The sequence below is a fragment of the Episyrphus balteatus genome, chromosome 2 (genome assembly GCF_945859705.1).
Source record: "Episyrphus balteatus chromosome 2, idEpiBalt1.1, whole genome shotgun sequence".
NCBI classification, from domain to species: Eukaryota; Metazoa; Arthropoda; class Insecta; order Diptera; family Syrphidae; genus Episyrphus; species Episyrphus balteatus.
In genome coordinates, this window is record NC_079135.1 from 94,425,670 (window position 1) to 94,446,733 (window position 21,064).

The 21,064-nt window shown below is 28.1% G+C and overlaps 1 protein-coding gene across 1 annotated transcript in view; it reads right to left on the minus strand.

Moving 5' to 3' along the window:
- Positions 1 to 590: 590 nt before the first annotated feature.
- Positions 591 to 21,064, minus strand: part of LOC129909582 (serine-rich adhesin for platelets) — a 102,092-nt gene continuing 81,618 nt past the window's right edge. Inside the window, exons 12-15 of the mRNA XM_055986656.1 lie at positions 6,527 to 7,049; positions 1,497 to 1,826; positions 1,225 to 1,433; positions 591 to 1,151 (exon numbers count right to left, since the gene is read on the minus strand). Coding sequence (XP_055842631.1) covers positions 942 to 1,151; positions 1,225 to 1,433; positions 1,497 to 1,826; positions 6,527 to 7,049 — 1,272 coding nt within the window. The 3' untranslated portion in view covers positions 591 to 941. The remainder of the gene's footprint in view (positions 1,152 to 1,224; positions 1,434 to 1,496; positions 1,827 to 6,526; positions 7,050 to 21,064) is intronic.

A 21,064-nucleotide genomic window follows, 5' to 3' on the forward strand; every position in this document is an offset into this window, starting at 1 on the left:
TATTCGATTTACGTGAAAGTCTCAAATAAGAAGAATAGTTTTTCTTGAAAACTTCTCATAAAAACAAAAGCAACGTTTGGAAAACCAAATATAGAAATTTTTCAAAGCCATAATTTACGTAATTAATAAAGTGAACTTTTCAATGCACGTGAATCAAATAGCAGAATAAGGCTGTATGTTAAAGCTTAACAAAAGTTCTAGTACAATAGTACAAAAATGATTTTCGAAAAAAAATATTTTCTTGAAAAGATAGACCTTCTGTGTTAGAAACAACACTATGAAAATTTAGTTTTTCCAAAATAGCCTGGTAACGCTATTTATTCTTGGCCCCAAAAACTTAATTCCGTAACCCTCACTGTAGAGTTAGTTTTTGAACAAGTTTAATTTTTTTTCTAGAAAATTAAATTGGTTCAAAAAATCTCAAAAGTATTCATGACTTTTTTTTTCGGAAAAATAAAAATACACTATAATTTATTATTATTATTATTTGTATTTTCTTTTATAATTTATTTAAAATTCCTAAACAAATTTTATATGATTTAAATATTACATTGTCTTCATTTTTGTTTGTCTTAAATAATACACATTTTTTTTTTAAAAAGACACTACAATACATTTTAACTTAAATAATAAAATTAAATAATAACGGCAACGAAAAAGATATAATTATTTTTTGTTTTTCTTTTTTTTTTTAAATTAAACAATTGAAATTTTTATACAAAATCGGAAAGAAAACATTCCCAAGCTTAAAATCGAATACAAATACATTTATATTTTTTTTTTGTTTTTAAATCAGTCAACTAATTACACAACAATAATTTCGATTGATGGTCTTTTTAATTTTGGTAATTTTATGATGTCATCTCTCATCACAATTTCCAAAAAAATTTACAATCTCAAATTCTATATAAAATTGATCAATTTCAATTAAAAATTTTAATCTACTCGTTGCAACCAAGACCTGCAGACCAATTACACATTCCACCAACTGGGTCATAACTTAAACCTTTAGGACAGGTATATTCCCAGCCGACAACACCTCCGGTCTCGAATTTTGCACAGGAAATGAATTTCCTACATGATAACGGATGAGGGAAGTTACCTTGGTCCAAGCATTCGATAATTCCTTTGCCATGGAGGACAACTTTAACCTATACCAAATAGATAGATGTTAAATAACTTTTCAACCCTGCAAATGCAAACAGAGGCTATGTAGTAGCTTACCTGTGAGGCAGTAGGCTTATCTACAACTCTTTCATCATCATCATCGTAATAGTCATAATCACTGGAAGGCTTATAGGTTTGTCCTGAGGGAGTCTCAATGATTTTATTGAAGGGTGCAGGTGTCTTGTGTGGCCGTCTCCGGCTGATGAAAACTTCCACATTTTCCGGAATGGGAGTTGTTTTTTGTGGCCTACGTAATGATGGTCTTCCTGATATTGAAAATTATTTTTTTTTTTAAATCAGAAATTAAGAAAAAATTTAATAAAGCTTACTCGTTGATGCTGAATAGCCTATTCGTCTTGTAATTGGTTCTTCGTAGCTTGTGTAAATTGGAGTCGTACTTCTAAAAATACTTGTCGATATAGAGACCTTTCCAGAGGAATGTTCGTCATCAAGACTGTCACCAATTTGGTTGTGGAAAAACTTGGACTCTTGTATACTTGATTTGGCAATTTGGTCTAGATCTTCAGGAATTGAGGTGTCCAAATAAAGTGGAGATGTATTGAATTCTATTGGTGCTGGTGGAATGGTTGTTAAAGACCCCGAAGTTGTCGATGGAGGGAATCGCCTTTTAAAAAGTTGATTTTGACTTTTGGACACATCTGTGGATGATAAAATAAAAATCGAAATTAAAATTTAATCTTGCATTCATAAAAATAAAAAAAAGTAAAAGGTAATGCCTGTATTGACCATTGCTTGTTAAACACTTTTATAATTGTTTTATTTCTCGTGAGTCTCAGTTACTTGAAAAAAAACAACACGGTGATGTTTTAGGTTTTTTTTGTTGTTAGATTTAAGTTTGTAAAACATCTATTAACACTTCATGCATTTAAATTTTGTTGAGTAAGTGTTTTCTCCAAGTCTTGTTGGTTTTTTTTAAATATACAAATGCATTCAAGCTTCAAGGTAATCAAGTCTATGTACCATCTGCCGCGCGAGATCAACAGCGTAATTATAACTTCTTGTTTGCATCTATGACGCTAGTTGTATAGACTTTTTTACATACCCAAGCATAACAACTTTAGCTTTAGCTACTTGACTTGAAGTCGATTATGAAATCTTGATATACCCGAACGAGTTGTCGTTTTGGTCGTCGGCATCGGTCGTTCGTCAGTTATATACTTAATATCTAATGACAGCAAGAGTGCTTTTAGGATTGGACGCATGTTAATAAATTGAAAAATAAAATAAATTTGTATCTTGTTATAAGTTTTCTGGATAGATTTTTTTACAGATTCACAAAGGAGTGTTCATAAGCGTAGTTAAATTACTTTTTTTTGCAATAAATGGAGAAACTTTTTAAAAAGATAACGTATATGTAGGCATTCATGCAAAAATTTTAATAATGAAATACATAACTATGCAAGATGCGTTTAGGAAACTTGTTTGTGGTATAGTGTTGTTGTGGTTTTCATTCACACATATTACAAAATTTAAACATCATAGGTTATAGATGCCTGCACATTATGTTAATATACATTATATTGGAGAAAAAGCTTAGAAAACACTTGAGGCTTATGCAAATTTAAATTCACACCTTGAAGCAATATACAATGCTCTACTGCTTCGCATGGTTGTAGAACCAACTAGCAAAAAGTCTATATATCTTCATATCATTACATTTAGAAAAGTTTAAGGAAGATCTGTTTTTAAGGTGGTACAAGCTTGAAAGTTAAGGGTTTTGAGGTATTTCTTAGAGGGAAGATTCAGACTTTTGTACGACCAAAACTAACGGTGCCGGCCATTTCCTAACCAAAATAAAAAAAAAAATCTTTTCTAAAAAACAGGTTTTTGTTTTTTTGAAAAATCAATTTTTTTTTTTCAAAATGGATCGATGAATTTTCTTTAAATTTAATGATTGGATTAAAAATTAATTCATAGCAAATTTTTTTGAACATTTTTATACATATATCAAATAATTTTTTCACGTTTTTGAGCTGAAAACGCATTTTGAAGCTATTTTTTCTCCAAAACGTGGTCTCATATGCAACTAATTTACTTTTTTGATTATATATTTTTATTTAGTTTTGCTGAGCTGCAATATTTATATTTCTTATTGCAAATTTCTTTAAAGTTCAATTAAAAAACGCCATTTATTTAACAATTAAATGTTTGTTCCGTACCGCTTATGGAAAAACTTAATTTTTGTTTTTTATAAAAAAAAATAATCGCAACTGATGCTATTTTTCTTGACCTTGCAATGTTTGAACAGGTGTACCTTCTGCATATATCAATATAATTCATAAAAAATAAAAAGTTATAAGAAGCTCAACTCAAATATTACCACCTTAATTTTTCAAGAAAAAATATTAATTTTTAAGGTATCAAACAAAGAAAAATGTTGAAAAAGGATTTTTTATTTTTACTTTTTCAGAAATAATAATTTAATAATTTTTTTTTTTAAGTAAAATTTTGTTCTTCATTTTACTTTTTTTTTCCTAAAGTTCTCAAAAAGTAAGATTTTTTCTTGAAAAAAGTCAAGGTATTAATATTTGAATTGAGCTTCTTACTTCTCTTTATTTTGGTTAATGATATTGATAACTGCAAAAGTTACACCTGCTCAAACTCTGCAAGGCCAAGAAAAATAGCATCAGTTCTGATTATTATTTTTTTTTTCAAAGTTTTAGTTTTTCAAAATAGATAAGAAGTAACTTAGTTAGATTAAATCTCAATCCAAAATAGAATTGAAAAAAATAAAATTTTTAGTCTGACTAAGAAAAAACACAAAAGTTTATTAACGAAATAATAAAATTTATTTCATTCAATTTATCTTTACAAATGTGAAATTTATCCACCATCCACCAACGTTGAGCCGTTTATGATGTGGTGGTCCACTCAGCCTTAAGTCTCGCATCTACTGAAATTGTTGAGAATTTACAAATAAAAGAACAAAACGTCTTTTAAACTGTTAATTTAATGCACTTACAGATAGACAGAAAGAGACCCAATTTTTTTTCTATTACGATATTTCAAGTCTGATTGTTATATCAAGTTCGATTATTTTACAAACTTTTAAACTTGCCATATAGTACCTATCCCAAGTAAAAATATGAGTGAACACTGAACACATCAATCAAAAGTAATTAAAAAAGTCAATTGTTTTAATTGTTTGGACTGCAGTTGAACACAACGGACAATTATTGAAGTTTACACTTAATCGGTCGGTCACTGCGGTGTATGCGTATGCGTAAAATTTTATTTCCTTTAATGAAATTTAGTGATATGATAACTGATTATAATTAATTACAACATTTGAAGTTTTGTTGGGCATTTTCTGACCTTAAGTTACTATCTTGTTCTTTCAAACCAACATACGAATTTCCCGTTTTCATGAGATGATATTTGAAGTTCAGTTACTTTGTGAACTTTGGAAGAATTGTAAACTAGTAAAGTAAAATATATTTTTTTAAATACAAAAATTGTTATTATTGATAGCAGTTTTTAAATGCTATTGAATAGTGAATGCTTTTGCTTAAAAGATTTTTTATTATTCTTTATTTTACTATTTCTATATATTTTTTGTCATTTTATATAAACGACTAACGACTAAAAAATGTTAGATGTAAAATGGTATGACCGTTGAAGTGTCCTCACCGCAGCATAATTTTTGGCTAAACTGCTGCAAGACTCTTCATCTTTATGAAGGTGGGATTTATTATTGACAAAGGTATCATATTTTATACCTTTTATAACTGAACAAGGTACAATCTACAATAAGTTTTAAAATTAATGAGCTATACCAATGAATTACCACAATGATTAACAGTTAAATGATGTATCACATTAGTATTCTTACGCCACAAGATCCATTTAAATAGCCATAAACATCCAAGTTTAATGAAATGGCTATGTATGTATGAATCATTTACTAAAATAAAAACACCATTTTAATAGATTTGTATCATGAAATAGAGATGATACTTTGTTTCATGATAACTTATAATATTATTACCAATTTATGGACTATCACTTGATGAACATTTATAACATGCATCTTAGCTTACTAATCTTCGGATTTATTGTCATTAAAAACTCTTTATTAAATAACCCTAAATATATCCCATTCGTTAAAAAAAAATTAAGTGTCCACACTTACTTATTTAAAAACTGAAAAGAAAAGTTCGAACCTCAGCTCTTTTGTTTCGATAATTTGTATACACGAAAATCTCTTTTACCTACAATCTCTTTCAGATTTCATATAGTTTATTGGTAAACCATTTACGCCACATAAACGTGAAGTAATAATTTATTCAAAATCACTTATTGACAATCTTATGTTGATGCTCTCTACAGTCTACACCCATGTTTATTAAAATCGATGTTTATTTTGACTTCTTTTGAATATCAATATCAAACGATATCACACACATCAAAGCCTATCCCATAATTCATGTATAATACAACCTTTTTTTGTTTATCTCCCAAGCACACCTTATAAGTCTGTCAAAGATTTCAACTCAAAACTGTCAGTTATAAATTCCAAAGAAGACATAAAAAGAGATAATGAAAAAAAAGGACTTAAAAAAATACCTCATCATTACGTATTCAAATAGTGAAAAACTCACATCCAAATGTTTTTCTTTCTTTTAACATTATATCTACTATGTAATCTATAAGTTCATATTTTGGGAATACCCGGAAACCGTTATTTATTTCGAAACAAAAAAAAAAAAACAGATTCACCAAAAATTAATTTAATTTAGTTCTTGGTTAAATGAATTCACCACCGATTCATCTCATTAACTATCACCTCTATGGCTGAGCACTTGTATGATGTAATACAAGATCAACATAAAAGGGAAAGTGTTTACACACGCATCCGACAGCCAACTTCCAGTTGCCAATTTAAACTTGAAAAATAAATAAAAAAACAACTATACTCTTAACCCACATGCAATATATCATTAGGGGTACCTATATTCCGACTATATTTATACTTACTAAAAAGCCCTGACTAACTGACTTTCTGACTCATAAGGTAATGCAAATAATAAGAGATAACATGGAATGCAGTTTGTAGCCTTCTCTGCCGCCGACAAAGTCAACAAAACAACAACATAATATCGACCGTACATGGTCAAGCTACTATTTAACTTTGAATAGGGTGTTTCTTTTTAAGGTTTGCAACCGGAAGACTTTTGATATTTTTTAAACTAGTTTTGGAATTTTTACTACTCTGTTGCTTGTAACTTGTTGTGGAGGTCAACAACAGGTCACAAATCTTAAAAAAACATGTAATAAGGAAATATAAATGAATTTGAGTTCTCAAAAAAACACCCTTTATGATAACTCATGTACTTACCAACTTCATCAGATGTCTCCGCTGCCGTTGGCGTACTCCCACTACCACTTGAAGTCGTCGTCGTTGTTGTTCCTGTTGAATTTGTTAATCTATTGCCATTCAACGGTCTGGTGAATTTACGTCGTATCACACCTGATGATGGAGACTTTTGATTTGACAGTTTATTAACAGTTACGAACGTGATATCATTTGAAGACGTTGCCACCGAACCAGTGGTAGTGGTAGTGGTGCTATTCGATGTGATCTCAACCGGATTCGATGAAGATGACAGGGCTTTAGCTGTTGGCTTGAGCTTTGCCGATATTGTGGTTAGATAATTCGGCCTAGTGCGTCGGTTATTCTTGAACAGACTGGTCGTTGTTGGAGCAGCTGCTGTTGAAGCATCATCAGTAGTGATCGTCGAAGTACCATCATCGCCATTATTTAGTTCATTATTAGAATTGCTGGAAGCAGGTTGTGTTGTGGTGGTGAAAAGACGTCTACGTACAACGGATGGACGACGAGCGGGTACTTTTGTGCGGACCTTAAATTAAATTAAAAAAATATAAAAATAAATAATTTTTATTTGTGTTTCGTTTTATTTTGGAATTTATTTAATTAAATATTTTTTAATATTGCTTTGGTTTTTGTGGTTTTATTTTAATTTTATTTGAATTTTTTTTAACCAAATTAGTGTTTTGCTATTTTATCAAACTACAGAGGAATGCAAATACGAATCTACAATAAAATGCACAAAGCGGATATTGTGTTGAATAAATTTTATTAAAAAAAAAATTGTGAATAATTAAGGGAAAAAAAGGCAATTAATTTTATAATAAAATCTAGGTGGTTATTTTGTTTTTGTCAATTTCATAAATAAAATATATTTTTTTTTTCCTTTTCATATTTTATTCTTCCATGCGCTACATAACGAATATATTAAAGTTTTAATTAAATTAAAGAATATTTTATGAGTGGGATGATATTTTTTGATATAATGAATTCGTTTAACGTTGTGTTTGAATTCTGATGTATTTGTGGTTGGTTTTAAGTGGTATACAAATTCATATGTTAATTTAAACATTTGATTGCGTAATTCATAGCAGTTGTTGTTGAGGATATATAGATTAGTCATTTTTGAAATATTGTATTTATTTAGATTAATTTATTGCGGGTATCGACAAGATTATGCTAATTTAAATTAAAATTTATTGATTTAGAGATTTTTTTTTTCAACAATAATCTTGGATTGGATACATTTTAAATTCAATTTCCTGTCATATATAATGCAGTTGATTTTAATTTTGTGATTAATTTATTTGCTGTTATTTTGAATACATTTTGAAGATGCGTATAAATTTTAACTATCTTCTTGTTGTTTTTAAACAATTAACAAAACAAATTGCTGTTTATGAAGATTATTATTTAGAGACTTGCCCTTACATTAGAGCTTCGAAAATGATTTTTAAACGTATTTTGCCTGCACAAGCTTAGTGAAAAAATCTTTCTCAGCTAAGTGTTCTGTTGTACTTTATTTTGTTAGTAATGTTAATATGTATCTTCACTGATAAAATTTAACATTTTCAAACAAAAAGAGAATATTGAAAGTTATAGCGAAATGGTAACAGAGGAAAAATGTACAAAAGAAAATCTAACTGCAAAAAATATTGCAAAAGAAGCCATTATTCATTAAATACAATACGAACACTTAAGTCCACAAAGGATTCAAGGTCAAATGTTGAAAACAACGTTTGTTTCCGCACATAATTTTTAATCGACGAAACAAAGATATAACAAAAAAAGCACAAAATTGTTGAATAATTTTAGTGATTTTTTTTTTGCATTATTATTATTTTTTACTTTTTTATCTCTTGAGGCTACATTTCGAGGATGGTTGCCCGTTCATAAGTCAAATGAGAACAATATTTGTTATTTAAAGCCTTCATACAATATGCTTTTTTTGAAAAGGTACATTTTCAAAAATTGCCTTTACTTCGGATTCGCAATCGAAAAACCTTGGAGAGGTACATGCAGCGATGCCAATTGAGGCACAATTATGCGTTTTAGGCATAATTTTATTAGCTAAGGCATTGAGGCTTATTTTTTGACAAAAAGGCATAGTTTTTTTCTTTCCACTCTTGATTTATGTTTTAAAAGTTTCTTATAATTTTTTGAATATTTTAATAAAAAAAAAAAAAAATTAAAACTAATATATTATATATATACAGTCGTATTTATTAGATTTTTGTCTACTTATACACTGCATAACTTTTTTCAAATTGTTGGAAATATGCCTTATTTAATAAAAATAATAATCACATTATTCGCGATTAAGACAATCTAGTCTTGTCTATAAGTTTGACAGTTATAAGACAACAATAAACAAGGTTTTTGATCACATTTTCTAAATTTAAACAGTTGTATAAAGTTATACAACGTTTATAAATACGGGGGATAATCTTTTAAATAAATGTTGTTCGAAATTTTATTTACAGAATTTGTTTTAACCATTTAAATCTTGGTAGTGTTTAGTTTTTCAAAGTATTTTGTCCACACTCATCAATTTTACTAGAAAAGAATCTGCAAAAAGCGATTTTTTTGCTATAGAAAGGCTATTATTTCTTATTCTTGAACAAAAAAACTGTTCGCTAATTTCTTCCAATTATGTAAAACAATGTAATAGTTGCCTTGAAAAATTTCTTTCGAAGAAAATAAGTTGCCGTTTTGTGACAAATAAGTAGCCTAAATGTATAAATTAATTAAGTAAACATTTCGTTTTGTGTATTATCACTTTTATATACATATATAATTTTTCAAACATAAACTAAGAAATCTAAATTGAGGCATAACTTATTTGAAAAGGCAAAATTTTTTTTCAAGTGAGGCATAATTTTGACTGAATGGATTGGCAACGCTGGGTTTGGTCAAAGACGACCATTTTTTGTACCTTTTATGAAAAACACATCAAAACACGTTTTTTAAAAAATCTTTTATTAAAAGGATATTAGTTGTTTTACTGCACACTAAATAATACTAAAGAGATTGTTTAATTTCACATTACGACCAGTTAACGGAATAGATTCTAATATGAAAAATTTAAAAAAGTCTATTATGTCACACTTTCTGTTCTAATTGAACTTATGTTAAATACCTCTTAGAGCTGAACCTAAATCGAACTACGATCGAATTCCATCCATTTTAATTTAAGTAACAGACTACAGCAAATTTTGGAGGTGTGTGATAAGTGGAAGCATTTGTGGGTAGCGTTTGGAATCTATAGCGCAAATAACTCTGCAGTTTATCAATTAATTATGATACTCATAAAGTTTGGATTTATCCACCCGCAACATGGCAATCAAAGAAGAAGTTTTCGATCGTTAAAAGGAAACAAAAAAACAGCCTGAAAGTACACACCCTCAATTCACTTCAATTTTATAATAACATTTTCGAGGTATCTTAAATGCTAATTTCTGACCGACCAAGTGAAAACGAATATTTTTAAATTTAAGTATTGGACCTAACATTGTTAAAGATACGAAAAGAAATTTTCAGTATTGGAAGATATGTAAGGCTAAGCGCACACATGCGATTTTCAGTCGTTGCTACTAAAAAATCGCAGTCGCAACATAAAATTACCGTGCACACACTTGCGACTAAAAAATCGCGCGCCTATTTTTTATTACAAGAAAAAACATTATGTTTGGTCGAAAAAAAGTTGACCGTTTTTCGATAAAAAAAATGCATCATCTCAAGATCAAAAGATCCAAGAGATACTCAATGTTCAAATCTAATATCCAAATGACCGCAAAGAAAACAATCACGAAATCCGTTCGTAATGAAAAATTTCATACAAATGGTATCTACGATCGGATTTTATGATAAGGTGAATTCATGAAACGGTGTAAGCTCTGGTAAAAGTGGTAAAGTGATAAATGTGTCAAAATTTGCTAAGAGTTTGACCGCTTGTTTACCAGATTAGAAATAGAAATAGATTCTCTGCAATGTGTATGTTTGTATCTTATTTTATTCCCCACGAGTACCATTATTTCACCAAAGCATTGAATACTCATTCTATAGTACTGGGTACATTTCTGAGGGTCTTCTCTTAAATTCTTATGAATTTTATGGAATTGTCCTTTTAAATTTTCTATCGTTTATAAAAAATGAGCCACTATACAACACTTTCTAGTAATAATGAAGAAAAAATAACAAAAATAATAAAAAATATCCATTATTGTACTTAAAACAATTGTTCCAAGTGTCGCACGTGCGGGCAGGTGCATTATATTCTGTATAATATATTCTTATGTGCAGCAAAAAAAAAAAATCGCGAAAAATAGAACAGGATATATTTTTTTAAACTTTGCGATTTTAAAATCGCAAGTCTGTGCGCTCTCATTTAAAATAATGTGTTTCATTTCTTGCGTCTTAAAAATCGAGTGGTTCAAAATCGCATGTGTGCGCATGATTTGGCCTCTTTGCGACTGCTACTTTTTAGTCGTTTTCGGTTTAGACGCAAGTGTGTGCATAACTATGCTGGTCCATTTGTTTCATTTTAATTTGCGACAATCGCGTAGCCAAAAAAATGGGACAATTTTCAATTTTTTAATCGCCGCTATTTTTTAGAAGTATGTGTGTTTACCGGCATTGAAATGCGTGTGATCCATTTTTGCGACTGAATAATCGTGCGACTAAAATCGCATGTGTGCGCCTAGCCTAAAAGTATGTAGTATCTGAGTTCAATAAATTTGCTATTTTTTACAAAACCTGTTTATTTTGCCTATACAAAGTACTTCGAGTGAAATGATGAGACAGGAAGGAAATTTGAATGCAGTACAGTAAAAAAAAAAATTTTTTCGTTCCAATTTTAAAAATAGAAAATTCTTCAGTAGGTACCTAAACATAATTTTATTTAAGCACAAATTTTGAAAGAGAAAAAATTAAATTTTCATAACTTTAAGGGTTAATAATACTTTTTTTAGTTCTGAAAAATAATATAAACGAAAAAAAAAATAAACATCTTTGATAGCTTTCGAACTTTTATTTTTGTTATTTAAATAGGATATTAATTATAATGATTTCAGCAGACAACTACGCATGTAAAAGACAGTAAATTGAAAATTTAATTTATATTATGCCTCTTTGTAAATAATACAAATTTTGAACTAAAAAAAACTTCAGTTTTAGTCTGGTATTGCTCTATGCTCTGGTATTTGATCGAATATGGTTCTTTAATCAGGCACGGCTTGGAAAGTGTAAGCTATCAAATGTTTGCAGATAAGTATCAAATAAATATCAAATAAAAACCAATTTATTTAAAATGTGTATTATTCGCGGTAATTTTTGTATGTAAAAAACGATTATGCGTTGAAATTTTACTTTTCTTATTTTGCCAAACGTAATCACCGATTCACCAATTTGCATTTGCGATGTAGGCAAAGAGACATAAGGCAAACAAATCGAGATAACAATCAGACATGGCACTACGATGCTAGAGATTCCCAAACTCTGTCTGAGTCTATCTCGAGTGACAACACAAACCATTGAAGCGATTTGCTTCAAACTTGGAATTTGGTGATTTTCTAGAGGAGAAAAAACTTTCTATTCTTAAAAAATGACTCTAACGGTTTTGATTAAAATATTTGTTTATTCTGTCGCAGAAAAGGATTTTGAAAACTGTTTTAACATTTTTATATTAGACTATCAGATGAATAAAAACTGCCAAATGTCAATATAAAAAAAACTTTTATTCCTAGGAATAAGCTCTATCTGAGGTTTATCTGACTATTGAAAAATTGGCCCTTTATAGACTCCAATGATAAAAAACAATCAGAAAGACTCTTGTTATTAAAAAAAACTTAAACCCTGATTTTTCGAACTTGTAACTTTCATCATTCGGTCACCTTAAAATCAAAAAAGCTAAAGAATATAAAATTTTGAAAATTTAGGACACTTAAATCAACTTTTTTTTGAGCTAGCAAATTTGAAGCTAAGAAAAAAACATAACACCTAGAAAATTCTAACAAATTGTTTAAGGTCGTATTGATAGGAGACCAAGAACTTACATTAAAAGGAAATTTTTTTTTAAATCAACACCATGAAAAAAGGAAAAAATATTTAATGAATATATTATTATATGACAACATACTTCCTCAAATGTATAAATATATTATAAATTTTACATGGAACAATACGTTTTTGAACTGAAAAGATCACTCTTCCTGCTTGAATAAAACCACATCATTTTATGTTCAAATAAACACCCGCGTAGCATGATTCAATAAATACCCAAAAACAGATTCAATGAAAAAAAAACTTTCTTATTAACTCCGCGAATGCTTTGCATTCAATTAAAATAGCAGATAATCAAAACAAAATTGAAGCAAGAAATCAATTGAATGACATTGAATAGTGGAGTAATGTAATATACATATAAAAATAAAATAAGTTTAAAATGTTAGGAATTCAACCTTCAAATGTTAAATATCATTAATCTTCTTTTTTTATAGCTATCGAGTAAATAAATAATAATTTGTCTCTTTTAATTCACGATCAGATTGGCTAATATACTTCAATGCAGTTCAATGAATTTGTCAGTCAGTATTTTGCATGGGTACGTTAGTCAAAAATTTAATCATTTTATTCGATCGACTATTTTACACTCGATGCCAAATGCCAGTATCTTTGTATAGTGAATGCATATCTGAAAGGTAATCATTTGCTAGAGCACGATCAATTTCCAAGAATATGACGGTTGTTTTAAAATTAAATTAAAATTCTTTCGGCATATTTGAAAAACAACTGCAATTTTTTTTTGCAATTTTCTTTTTGCATCAAGCTTGAATATGAATTTGATTTTATTCTGCGCACGTTTATCACTTGATCATAAATGAAGCAGAAAAATGCAGCTTCATGACAAAAATCCCGTTGATATGACAAAATAAGATACATGTGACTTCTCATTCATATGATGCACATTCATATCCTCGCGATACAGATACAAGTAGTAAATATTTTAACAATTTCGCTATTTTATTATCTTGACTTAAAAAGGCAAAGTTCCAGAAGAAATTTTTCATCCAAATACTTTCACTCTCGTTTTATACTCGGTTTAAACAAAAAAAAAAAAACAGAAAGTTTTGTTTCCTTTTTTGATGATCTTCTTCTTCCTCAATCACTTAAAACAATTTATGATGCAAGTTTAACACTCTTTGGATTAACAAATTAAATCGGAAATGATATAATCACTCATGACCATCATGTTTACATTATTATTTTGTCAAACTAAAAATTGGTTGTCACCAAAAATAAGAAAGCTTACATAATTTTTACGAGCATTAACAAATCAAGGTTCAAATTTTTTTTTTGATAATTCGTTATTAAATTTCGTATTGTGTTGCTAATAAAATATGAGAAACTGATGTCTATCATATTTAATTGCTGAGACATCAAACCGGGAATCTCTTTTTTTTTACATAAGCTGTGTTTTGTTTTTTAAATTTTGTAATTTGACTACATTGACCATGAACTTTTATTAAACTGCAAGCCAAGCCTACTTCTCGGCTACCTAGATACTTTGGAACAAGAAATGATGACCATGTCGTTACACACATTTTGTTGTATGAGATAAGAATAAAAATTAATTTGGAGAATTAGTGGCGACACTGAAGGAAATTTGCGGTTGTTGTCTTATGAGTTAATGTTTACTTGCTGTATGAGTAACAATAGGGCAAGGCATGTATTTTTAAGAAACTGAAGCTTAAGATAAGAAACTTGTCATTTTGATTTTAGATAACAAAGAACAATGGCGGCAATTCTACCTTTAAATTAACCAATTTTCTTTAAAATTGTCCATTACGTAATGTTTTTTTTTTGTAATTTCGTTGATAGAATGTCGAATTTACAGACTTTAATAAAAAATTTATTTAAATATTGAACTTAATATATGTAATTATAATCAAAAATCAACTCTTGCATTCAAGTTTCATGGTTAAAAACTGTGGAACTACAGGCAAAAAGTATTATTGAAGTAGTCTTTTAACGAAATTTATTTGAGTAGAATTATCAAGGGGCACGGTAGTGCCCAGCCAAGTTCTCTAGCAACTTTGGCACTACACCCTTATTTACAGGAAACAACTCAGGCCATTTTCGACCCCCCTCTAATTTCCACACCAAAGATGCTAGAAATTTCAAACTCGCTACATTTGTTGAGTTGGTCAAAATCAAACTCCTCACAAAATTTCTGGTTCTTACGATGAGTAGTTTCTGAGATATAGAGCTTCAAAAATCGCAAAAACCGTAACTGACTGACTGACTCACTCACTCACTCACTCATTCACTCACTCACTGACAGATCATCAAAATTATGGAGAACTTCCCGCTATCGTAGAAACTTGAAATTTTACACGGTGATAGGACTTGTGGTGTATACAAAGGAAAAAATCGAAAATTTGAGATTTTCAATTCAGGGGGCGTGGCATCCGCCCATTTCCGCTGAATTTTCATCAAATATTATAGAACACTTCTGATTTTATCGTAGAATCTTGAAATTTGGTAGAATGGTAGAGCTAGTAGTTTACACAAAGAAAAAAATTTTAAATTTGAGAATTTTAGCTAGGGGGCGTGGCATCCGCCCATTTTCGCTGCATTTTCGTCAAATAATATAGAGCACTTCTGATTATCGTAGAATCTTGAAATTTGGTAGAATGGTAGAGCTAGTAGTTTATACAAAGCAACAAATTTAAAATTTTAGAATTTTAGGTAGGGGGCGTGGCAACCGCTCATTTCCGCTGAATTTTCATCAAATGTTATAAAGCACTTCTGATTATCATAGAATCTTGAAATTTGGTAGAATGGTAGTTTATACAAGGGAGAAAATTTAAAATCTGAGAATTTAAATCAGGGGGCGTGGCAAACCGCCCATTTTCACTGAATTCTCATCAAATGCAGAGATTTTCAATTCTACAGCCATGCCTTGCAAAAAGTAGTGAAATCACAACAAAAACATTACTGTTAAAAAGACAGCCAAGTTCTCCGATGTTGAAATTATGCTGGCACAAAAAGTACTGAGATGTAAAAGTGTACCAAGTTCTAAAGTTTGGGTTCAAATTCGTATCAATAAGATGTTGATTGTTTACTTGGCAATTTTTGAAATAACTTTAAAAATCGGTAATTAAAAGAAAATTGTCAAGAGAACAATCAACATCTTATTGATACGAATTTGAACCCAAACTTTAGAACTTGGTACACTTTTACATCTCAGTACTTTTTGTGCCAGCATAATTTCAACATCGGAGAACTTGGCTGTCTTTTTAACAGTAATGTTTTTGTTGTGATCTTGTTTTTACCAAATCCAGACCAAAGACAGATTTTTAACTTTGAGTGTGTCTCTTTATTTTTCTATTTTAGTAAGATATCACTGAAGCTTTTTGAAACGTTCCAAAAATCAGAAAATTGAAAAAAAAATTGTATCGTAGTTTATATTTTATCTTCGATAACATATTAATATTCTCAATTCTAAAAACAATTCCACACACCTTGAGCGCAAAAAATGCTCTTTTGAAAATATTCTTGAAAAAATTTAGTAGGTACAAGATTATAGAGAGGCACTTAAGTCGTTACAATGGCCCGTATGCATAAAAAATAGTAAATACTAGCAATATGAAATTAATAAGTATAAACTAGGTTTGATATGCACAAAATGTGGATAAAAAACGTTCATACTTTACAATATTTCATGTAAAAGCATTTACTATTTTTTATGCATATGATGACCCAATGTATCGATTTTCAACAAAATCTTGCTAATTACGCTATTGTTTTAATTAAAAATACACCGATTTCCAATAAAATCAAATGGAATCAAAAACGTCATTAAAATTGAGCGTACAAAATTTTGGCAAGCTAAAAATAGACCGACTTTAAAAAAGTCGTAAGCTGACTTTCAAAAATATCTTTGTCCACATTTTTTTTATTGACCGTAACAAAAATACTACGCTTTTTTTTTCAAACAAAAAATTACTACTAAAAGAGTCAGAAACGGCTGCAAAATTGATCTAGAAAAATCGTTAAAATAAAAAAAAAAGTTATAAGAATGTGCCGATTTTCAACAAAATTTGTGTACACCATTTTTTGTTTGTTTTTTATTTATGGTAACAACAAAATTGCGCAGTTTTTCAAAACAGCCAAAAGAGTCAAAAACGCCTAGAAAATTAACAGTTTAAGACCGCCCCCAAAATCGTAAGGAAATACGCCGTTTTATTTTCAAAAAAAGTACTGCAATCGCGTTACACAAATCCTAAAAAGGCGCATCACTTATTCCTAAAAATTGTTAATATGTAATTCCAATTTCATACATTTCCTGTAACACATACAGAAAAATATACCTACTTTTGAAAACGCTATGATTTGAATGATTGTTATTTAATTCATTCTATGAGACAAGTTTAAATGTGATATTTTTAATTTTTTGTTTTACTCTCTGTTTGAGACATGATATTTTAATAATTATAAACAAAAAAAAAATTTAAGGATACAGTCCAGTCTTTTTGTCAAACTGCAGCTTAATAAAACTACTGAAGACATTTTCTTCAAGTTTAGTTGTATATACAAAGTTAAAGCATATAACTTTTCTCAAAAACCGCTCTTACGATTTTGATTAAATTTTCTGTGTTATGTCGCAAAAACGGTTGTACTTTCAAAATCAAATTAATATTTATTGCGGACTTCACATAAATATAAAAAAAACGACTGTACCTAAGGATTTTCAATTTTTTTTTCTAAAAATTTCTTTTAACGATATTTTAGTTATTGTAAAAACAAATTTTATATTTTTTACTTTACCTACTTCAGAATTCTTTAAAAATCATTTATTATATTTAACTAACTTTTGCCGTAAGAGGAAGTATACGCGACCCAGTCTTTCATTTTATTTTTCTTTGGAGATGGAATAAAAAAAATTTAGGTAAGTACATTTAACAAAAAATTTAAAAATAAAAAGTTTTTAAATTAAAAGCAACTTTACCCAGTAGTGCATTTTTTTTATTTTCACGAGAAAGACAAAATTTTTTTCAGATAATATCTCTATCGAACTATACATTATGTATATATGCATTTGAATATGGGTAGTCCATTTTAGTTCTACGGAAGTTAATCCTTTAAACGAATTTGTTTATGAATTTGAAATAATTTTTTTTGTTTAAACCTTAACTTCCAAAATTTTAGCTTAGTAACAATACAAATTAAATGCTATTCTTTCTCTTCTTCTATTTATTACCATTTATTAAATCTGGCTATGTACTCCATGCAATATCTTCTTGTTTGGAAGCTTAGAATTAGAATAAATTATCATCATTTGACAGAAAATAATTAATTTATTTTTCTAAAAAAAACTAATTTCTTGAAAAGAAACTATAAAGTGAAGTAATAAAATCTAATCTTACACAAGAAAAAATATTTAAACCTGCATGAATAAATTCAATAAAATTTATACATTTCTTCATCAATTCATTATAATTGGTCATCATTTTATTTAAGTACGTTGCGTTGGTTACTGCAGTGACCATCTTAATGTCTGCCCATTAACAAACACACACTACAAATATACATGTATAAATCGTACATACAAAATATTTGTACAAGAAATTTAACACGTTTGTTGTGGTGTTGTGAATATAAATTTAATTCATACAAATATATCTTTAAGATTGATCGAAAACACTTATATAGAAGTTGTTCCAGAAGAAGTCTAGTCGTCCGGTAAGATTCAACCTACAACTTTTAAGCTGCATCACCATGGGGGCAACAAAAAAGTAATTGCATGCAATCAACGGAAAACAAATAAGTTTCTTAAACAACAAAATAAAAAAAACATGAAGAAGATACTCGTTTACCCTGTCTACATTGTACATATATTTAAATTGCAAACGACTATCATAAAAAAAAACAGTGAACGTGACTCTTGACATATCTTTATCCATTTCTACAAATATTTCTAAGATTATTCTACACTTGGTCATTAAATGTTTCTTATAATAAAGTTAAAAATAAGAAAATTACAAGTTTTCAAATTGAATTGGATACATCATTTTAATGAAACCAATAACTTTTTGGTTCGATAAAAATGAAATAATAAGGTTGGAACAAAAAAAAATAATCTCAAGATTCGTAAGCAAATCCGTTTAACGGATTAATTTTAAGTGAAACTTAAAAAAACATTCAAATTCAAAAAGCATTAAAATTGTATATGCATACATATGTAAAAAGTTTGATAGACGTAATCTTAAAAAAAAATGTCTTTTTGATGAAAGCGAAAAGAATTGTTAATATAAAAATTAATTCAAATTTAACTTAATGATAAACAGTATTGCATGTTAAATACTCTTCTTTTGTCTATATTTATACAGGAAATTAAATGGTTTAATCCATTTGGAGCTCACGTTATTTAAAAAAAAAAAAAAAATTAAACGTATGTTTTACTTTTTGTTAATTAATTTTTATAAAACTTTTTAAAAAATTTAGTGAAACATACTATAGAGTTTTAGATATTTTTTTTAAAACAAACTGTTTTTGTTTTTTTTTTTTTTTAAGGTTGAATAGTACCTAATACATATTTAAATTTTCAAAATAAATAAATTAAATAATGCTTGATTGGGTCGCAAGAACATGTTTACTTTTAAAGTTGAAGATTTTTCAAAATTTTAAAAATAATAATAAAAATTTGATTTGTAAAGAAACTTTATAATCAAAATATAAAAATAATTTACATTTTTTTCTTACAAAACATCTTGATTCAAATGAAGTTGGTATACACCTTATTTCTCGTATAGTAAAGAATTTAAAAAATATTTAAATCCTTAGAGGCGTTTTTTTTATATAAAAAAAATTCGAACATTTGCTATGCCTTTTAAAATGGAAATATAAATCAATACCTTAAAATAAATTTTCAAAAAATAGTAAGTTTTCAAAATTGTTTTTTCTAAAATAGATTTGGATTTTTTCAGATCTAAAAGTTAATGTTTTGAAAATTAAATACTTAATTTTAATACAAAGGTTACTTAAGCGTTTGGGAACCAAATTTTCCTTGAAATCGGTTAAGTAGTCTTCGAAAAAGTGTCAAAAAATAAGTCAATACATTTATTGTGAGTGATATTGTGAGTGTGAGGAAAAATGAACTTAGAACAAATCTGCCCTCCCCCATGCGAAAAAATAATTGTATAGACTCTTTTTATTCTTAGATTACATAACAATTCAAACATTTCCACTTTCGGTAATTTTTTTTATTTTTTTCCTTACGTATCAGCAAACTGAATATTTGAAAAATTAAGTTTATAGTATTTATTCTGTTTATCTACTTTCATCAACATCAAAAAGAAGCTAATAGGTTAGGCTCTTTTGAACATTACATGTCTAAGAATTCATAAGAAAACCTTGTACTTAATAGATCTAGCAAATTAGAATAGAAACAGACATTTATTTCTGCATTTACGAACCAACTTTTTCCATTTTAATTCCTTAAATTTTGTTTTTAGTATGAGTTACACATTTACTGTTTTTCTTGATTATTCTACTTTTTTTTATGACACTTTGATCAAAAATTACGTAAGTCTTTTGTTCAATTTTCATTTTTTATATTGAAATAATGTGTTCCATTGTTTTCAATGTGTAAAAAACGTCAAAGCTTAATAAATTAAAGGGCCTGGATGTTTTTCAGTTTTACTAATTTTTTGAATAAGTTCAAATTTTCAGGATGGTAAATATTTTATATGTGTGTTCACTATTAAGGTTATATTATTTACAATACTAAACACTTTTAACTTACAAATTTTGTGGCATCTTATTTTCTGAAATGGATTTCTGGAAAAAAATATGAAACTGGGTAGGAATGTACTGTGAAGATTCCCGAACCATTCCTTAAACAAAATTTATACAACAATGCTTGAATATCACAAACTAGTCTTTAAAAAATTCTAATAAGGATTCAAGGAAAACAAACTTTAAGCCCACGGTCTGTCAATGTGAAATAATTTTTTGTTAAGAGTAAAAATAAAATAAAAAAATAGTGTTGTGTTATAATAGTGTGTATAATTATTATTCAAATAAAAACTATTTTTTTTGTAGCTACAATAATTTTTGTACTTAAAACTAAGGAAAGAAATAAACAAAATTATAAAAATTAAATACAAATTGTATAAACAATTTTTGTTTCGTTTAAAAAATTTAAGTATTTAAAGAAAAAAACAAAATTTTAAATATACAAAATAATAAAAAAAAAATAATTCAAATTCAAACTGAACCAATAAATATTTTCTTTTTTAAATAATGATGTGATTTTTTTTTTTTTCAAAATGATGTTGTTTTTTGCTAGTATCTTAAGCTATGGCAGCTGATAGATTTTGTTCATAAAATATAAACAAGGAAAATGGGATATTATATGAAATTTATGTATAAAAAAAAATAAAAATCAAAATCAGAGTTTAAATTATATGCAAAGAATAGAAAATTAAAAAAAAAGCTATAGTGTGCGACTGACGGCGATGAATTCAAATTAGATATAATTAT